Consider the following 5,835-nt stretch of genomic DNA (forward strand, 5'->3'; position numbering starts at 1 on the left):
GCTGTAAAATTGTCCAAGGTCCACAATACCGTGGAGACAACTTAGCACTGCCACCTCCTTTTAGAGACCGTTGTGCATCTGATAGCTTAAGGAAAACCTTGTCACCAACTTTGTACTCTTGATGACGACGATGCTCATCAACCAATCTTTTGTCTCATTCTTGAGCTTGCCTCATGTTCAATTTTGCCAACTCAAGCTTGTCTTGCATATCCTCCAGGAAATCACAAGCATGAAGAACCCGAGCCAAAGCCAAATTCAAACTCACAAGAGACCTAGGCTCATAGCCATACATCGCCATAAAAGGAGACATGCCAATAGCCAATTGATGAGCGCTATTGTGAGCAAACTGAAGTAAAGGCAAGTATTTCTCCCATACTCCCTGTCGAGTCAAGTTTCCCACAAAAGACTGTAGCATATCTTCTAATAGCTGATTCATGCGCACTGTCTGCTCATCAGATTGTGGATGCTCACCACTACTCATGCTCAGTTTAGTCTCTAGTTTCTTAGAGACTGTTTGCCAAAACTTGGACGTGAACTTAGGATCCCGATCACTCACAATGTCACCCGGCAAACCATAGAGATTGAATAACCGGTCTACAAACAACTGAGCAAGTTCAGAAGCTTTTATCGTTATCTTCACAGGGAAGAAGTGAGCCATCTTCGTCAAACGATCCACAACAACCCAAATAACATCATTTCCTCGAAAGGTTTTGGGCAAACTAGTGATAAAGTCCATCGAGATGCTATCCCACTTATTCTCGGGTACACGTAAAGGATGATAGAGGCCAGCAAGCTTCTGATGATCAACTTTGACCACCTGGCAGGTCAAACAACCACGTACATACTTCTCAACATCTGACTTCATCCCAGGCCAAAAGAAATGCCTCTTCACCAACATATATATTCTCAATACCCCCGGATGCCCAGCACTTGGCACATCATGACACTCAACCAAAATCCGTTTGATGAGTTTGTCAACACGAGGAACCACTACACGTCCCTTCTTCACTAGAATTCCATCTCGTATTTTGAATGATGCAAACTTGTCACCCTTCAAATCCGTAGAGGCGTCCCTCAACAAAACCTTCGCACGAATATCAGTGATAAAGGAGTCGAAGTCAACAAACTCCTTAAGCTCATCCAAGAGATTGCTGGATAGCTTCACGAACGAGATAGAATTTATCATTCTAGATAACACATCAGCCACCTTATTGTCACCTCCATGCTTGTATCGGATCTTAATAGACATTTCCTGCAGGAACTCTTGCCAACGAGCAAGGCGGCCTCAAAGATCCACATCTGGAGAAACTGATGATTTGAATCTACATAGAAGTCCGATCTATATAGATAATATTGCCATTCTCGAGTAGGTCAATTCCACTGTGTGGCATCAAACTTGTGGCTCATGAATGCGAGACAATGCCTAACTTGAAGCAATACAGCCCCAAAAGCACTATCACTCACATCATTGCCTATAATTTCCACCACAATCACTTTATTATTCATTGACCCCTTCAGAACAATCCTTGCTCTGATGTCCAGCTCTATGGCAATGAAAACAATTGCCCTCCGCCTTGTCCTTCTCTCGTTGGTCCAAACGAAGTTTCTTAGCCTCACTACCATCTTCATGCTTCAAGCCATAACAGAACAATGGTTGTTTCTTCCCCAAATATGAAGCATTGGCGAGTTGGTCATCACGTTGACTACTCCGTAGACCAACTCGTTGACCAGAGTTGACCAAGTTGACTGACGGTTCGGGCGAAAAGATTTGAGCCTTAGTGATAGCATCAGTCAATGTTGCTGGAAAATCCTTCTTGACCTTTTGTTGCACATCCACCGAGCTCAATCCTTTGATGAAACATTGCACCTTTAGCAGCTCATTATAGGTGCTTGTGAGACTAAGGCAAAGATCACGAAACTTGCGAGCATACGCATCCAAAGACAAAGTCCCCTGTTGGATCTCTAACAACTAATTCACAAGATCAACTTCTTCAAACTTCTTGACAAATGAAGTGCGGAAAACCTTTGTCAAATCAGTCCAAGAAGTCGGCTTCGGATTAGCTTTGATGTAATTCTTCCACCACAAAGAAGCATGGCCCGTAAGCTTCGTCACAAAGAAATCTATCTTCACCTTATCCTCACAAGGATTGTGAGACCAACAACTTTCCCACAATTCCAACCAAGAATCAACCTCTTGACTATCACAAACATCCGGTGATGATTTCCATTCCACGATACCATAATCCTTAGCATGTTTGACGTACCAATGGTAATCACGGACATGAGATTGATTCAACCCTTGAGGGTTCATGCGAAGCAAGAAATCCTTAATGAGATTGACAAAATCCTTAACCTCCTTTATGTCGCTCTGAACCTCAAAAATCTGGCGTCCCTGCCGCACAACGACATCATCAAAAGTCTCTTCCGCATCATCATGGCTATCATCACTAATGCCATACTCCTCATCAGGATTAATGTTTTGCTCTCCTGCCATCCCCAAAAGAACGTGTTGCTCCGATACCAATGAAACGAACAAGAGAGCAAACCCTAGCCCAACCCTTAAGACGTTATAGCCTTAAATCCCACAGGCCATGGAATATTCTCGAAATATTCCCGTGGTTCGTGTCACTCTCTCTCCCCAAGATGGTGTTGCTGGAGATGTTACAGATTGTGGAGATAATTTTTGCTGTCGATTTTGTATGCACCAAGTGGAATGTCAAGGACGAGCTCCCAGATGATTTGGACTCTCTCATCCAGGTAAGTTTTTTTGGGTCTTCTTCTCAAGATTTCTCTCCTCGTTCTTGCAGGCTCAGGAAATGGAAGCTGCACAGGAAAAGGTATGGCTCTTCTTCCTTTCTCGTTTTCCCCTTCCTTTCCTTTTTTTTTGATGCTCTCTTTTGGCGCAGCACGAATCCTCCCTCGAACAGCTTTGCATCAAACCGCCCGAGCGGCAGCAAATCCGACGCTGTGACGATGAAAAGGTGGTGGAGCTACAGGAGCTCTCCTGGAAGCCCGAGCTGGGTCAAGGTTCCCATGATCTCGTCTGGTTTCGTGATTTCTGGCTAACTCTTTTTCTTGTAAACAGGGCTATTCTACCCGGAGTTTGGTGCGCCGGCGGTGGATCATTACCACGATCACGGCCCTCTCGATTACCGCAAACATACTTTCCCTAACAGTAAGTTTTTTCGTGATTTCTGAGGGATTGGCTAACTCTTTTCCTAACAGGGCTATTCTACCATGATCGAGTGGAGCTGCTTGAAAACAAGAGGAAGGCACCGCCGGGTTACTATGATCACCCGCCTCTTGATCACCTCAAAGTTACTCTCTCTAACAGTAAGTTTGTTTCTTGATTTGTATGGGGGATCGGCTAACTCTTTCCCTTGTAAACAGGGCTATTCTACCCGGAGTTTGAGCTGCTCGGAAACAAGAGGAAGGCACCGCCGGTGGTGGATCATTACTGTGATCATCCGCCTCTCAATCCCTGGGAACTTACTCTCCCTGACAGTAAGTTTGTTTCGTGATTGCTGTGATCGGCTAACTCTTTTCCTTGTAAACAGGACTATTCTACTCGGGGTTTCAGCTGCTTCGAAATTAGAGGAAGGCACCAGACGCGGTGGATCATTACTGTGATCATCCGGCTTTCAAACGCCGCAAACTTGCTAAGGAGGCAGGGGACTCTCCTCTGGAAGTGATCAAGCGGCATCCACCTGAGATGCTGTGGGTCTTCAACTTCGCCAACATGGTCCAAGTCAAGACTATCATGGCGTGAGCCCGACGCTGGCTCACTACGACTGCCTGGCGGATCCCCTGTGCCGGGCTGTTCGGCCAGGCCGTGGAGCTCATCGACACCATGCCTTTTGAGCCGGACTTGGACGACGCTCCTGGTGGCGTGCCAGACTCTCTCGACTCTAGATACGACAAGGCAAAGGTGACGACGGACCCTCACAACGCCTTCTACCTCACACGTCCGGACTTACAGGCAGGACCGGCTCAACGTCTCGCTCAACTCGATCGGCGGTGCTCCATCGAGACCAGGGATCATATCCAAGCGTGGGAGACGGCACATTCTTATGCTGCCGCCGTCGATTAGGAGCTCCACAGGCTAAACATCGAGCTGACCATCGAGCGGGGGTGCAAGGTGGACGTGCTGCTGGGGCTTGTGAGCAAGGTGCCATCCAGGCCGTCAAGAACCTCAAGGTTGCCCCCACTCTTCTCCAAGACCCGTGCTGAGAAGTAGAAGCTTCTGCGATAGCAGGAAGCCGGCGGCTGGATTGCTTGGTCGCTCCTCCGACTCATACTGGGAACTCTTTGTGATTTTAAAATGCATATATTAGTATTAAAGATCTAAGTTTGTCAAGTCTGGTCGATCTTCCCTTTTGCTCTCACTAGAATTTACAGTCATTCCATACGATATTAACAGGATTTCAACCACTGAGGTCTTAAGTTAAAAACGCTCGCAGCAGTAACTGGTGGGAGTAGAGGTCTTGAATTTAGCATGCCACGTGAGTGTGTGCCCATGAAGTTGACGAATCTTCCCATGGGTGGAGCATTCTTCCACGAGTAGTAGGGCTTGTCCAACACCACTCCATTGAAATAATAGTCTGCGCACCACTTTAGAATGTTAATATATGATGACCACATTGTCATGGCCGTGTCAACACTAGATTCCAAGTTCTCCGATGTCCCCAATTGCCTCGGCAGATGTAAAAGAAATCGCTCCAACGCTCTTGTGTTGACATGCCCATCGCAGTTGATTATAAACTCCCCTGCCTCACTGAAAACCTCCATGTACGTTTGCTGGAGCTTGTCGATGCCATTGTTTCGGATTGTGAGCGCCTCCAGGCCAGGCAGGAAATCGTTCCCCAGAAGGAAGCACAGGAACACGAGATCCCTCATGGTGGACCGCAGCCGCACGGAGCACGGCTCTTCCATCTGCACCTCGAAATCACGCACGAGTGTCTCGATGCTGATGAGCTTGTAAATCATCACTCCGTCCTTCGGCGTCTGGCGGACGATGTTGATCTTCCTGGAGAGCGGGCTAGCGAGAGCCAGCATGATCAAGTCGGCGTCGCGTCCAACCACGCAGTGGAAGTCGTGGGCGTTGAACGGCAGAGCCCGTATGTGGTTGAAGATCTTGAGCTCGCCCTCCCCGTCCTCCTCGGACGTGGAAACGATCCACTGGAGCCTCGAGCTAGTCATTGATCGCCTCCGGCGATGATCATATGAACTTGACAGCATCATGCTTGCCACAAATCGTCGCAGTTCACTCTCCAGCCCGTTCATGAAAGGCGTTCCATGGCGGACCATCGCCATCTTGGCCTTGCGATTGCGTGGGATGAGATCACCTGTCTGACCTTTGGTGAGCTCATCCTCCGAGGAGGACAAGGAGGAGGGAGAACCATCGCGATTGTAGCGACACGGCTTCTTGAAGAGCTTGCTGAAGAGCTTGGGGGTGGGAGGCCTTCCATCCAGGGCTAGGAAGACGAGCTTGGTCGGAGCCACCATGGCGACGAGCTTGTGGAGCGAGTCGAGGAACTCTTGGTAAAAAGTGGCGAAGGTGGGCGGGCAATCGTGGCTTTCCAGGATGACCCAGATGATGGTGTTGAGGTCCACGTACAAGTTCGCGGTGTCGTAGCGAAGAATATTGTTCTTGGCACCATCAATCGCGTCCCTCACGCAACGAGGATGCTTGGATACGAGCCAAGCGAAAAACCCAGGAACTCCCATGATCGATTGGTCTTGCTTGATCGCTTTTGGAGAGGATGGAAAGTGATAAACCCTCACAAGCATTTTCGCTGTTATATTGTCGCGAGGGAAAAGGTAATTAGTTGTATC

At 48.1% G+C, this 5,835-nt stretch overlaps 1 protein-coding gene across 1 annotated transcript; it reads right to left on the reverse strand.

Moving 5' to 3' along the window:
• Nucleotides 1–4,413: 4,413 nt before the first annotated feature.
• On the reverse strand, nt 4,414–5,790 carry LOC112341830 (5'-3' exoribonuclease 2-like). The gene has a single exon (XM_024662641.1). The coding sequence runs from the start codon at nt 5,788–5,790 to the stop codon at nt 4,414–4,416; it is 1,377 nt and encodes a 458-aa protein (XP_024518409.1).
• Nucleotides 5,791–5,835: the final 45 nt, after the last annotated feature.

The sequence above is a fragment of the Selaginella moellendorffii genome, unplaced genomic scaffold (assembly GCF_000143415.4).
Source record: "Selaginella moellendorffii unplaced genomic scaffold, v1.0 SELMOscaffold_91, whole genome shotgun sequence".
Lineage (NCBI taxonomy): Eukaryota > Viridiplantae > Streptophyta > Lycopodiopsida > Selaginellales > Selaginellaceae > Selaginella > Selaginella moellendorffii.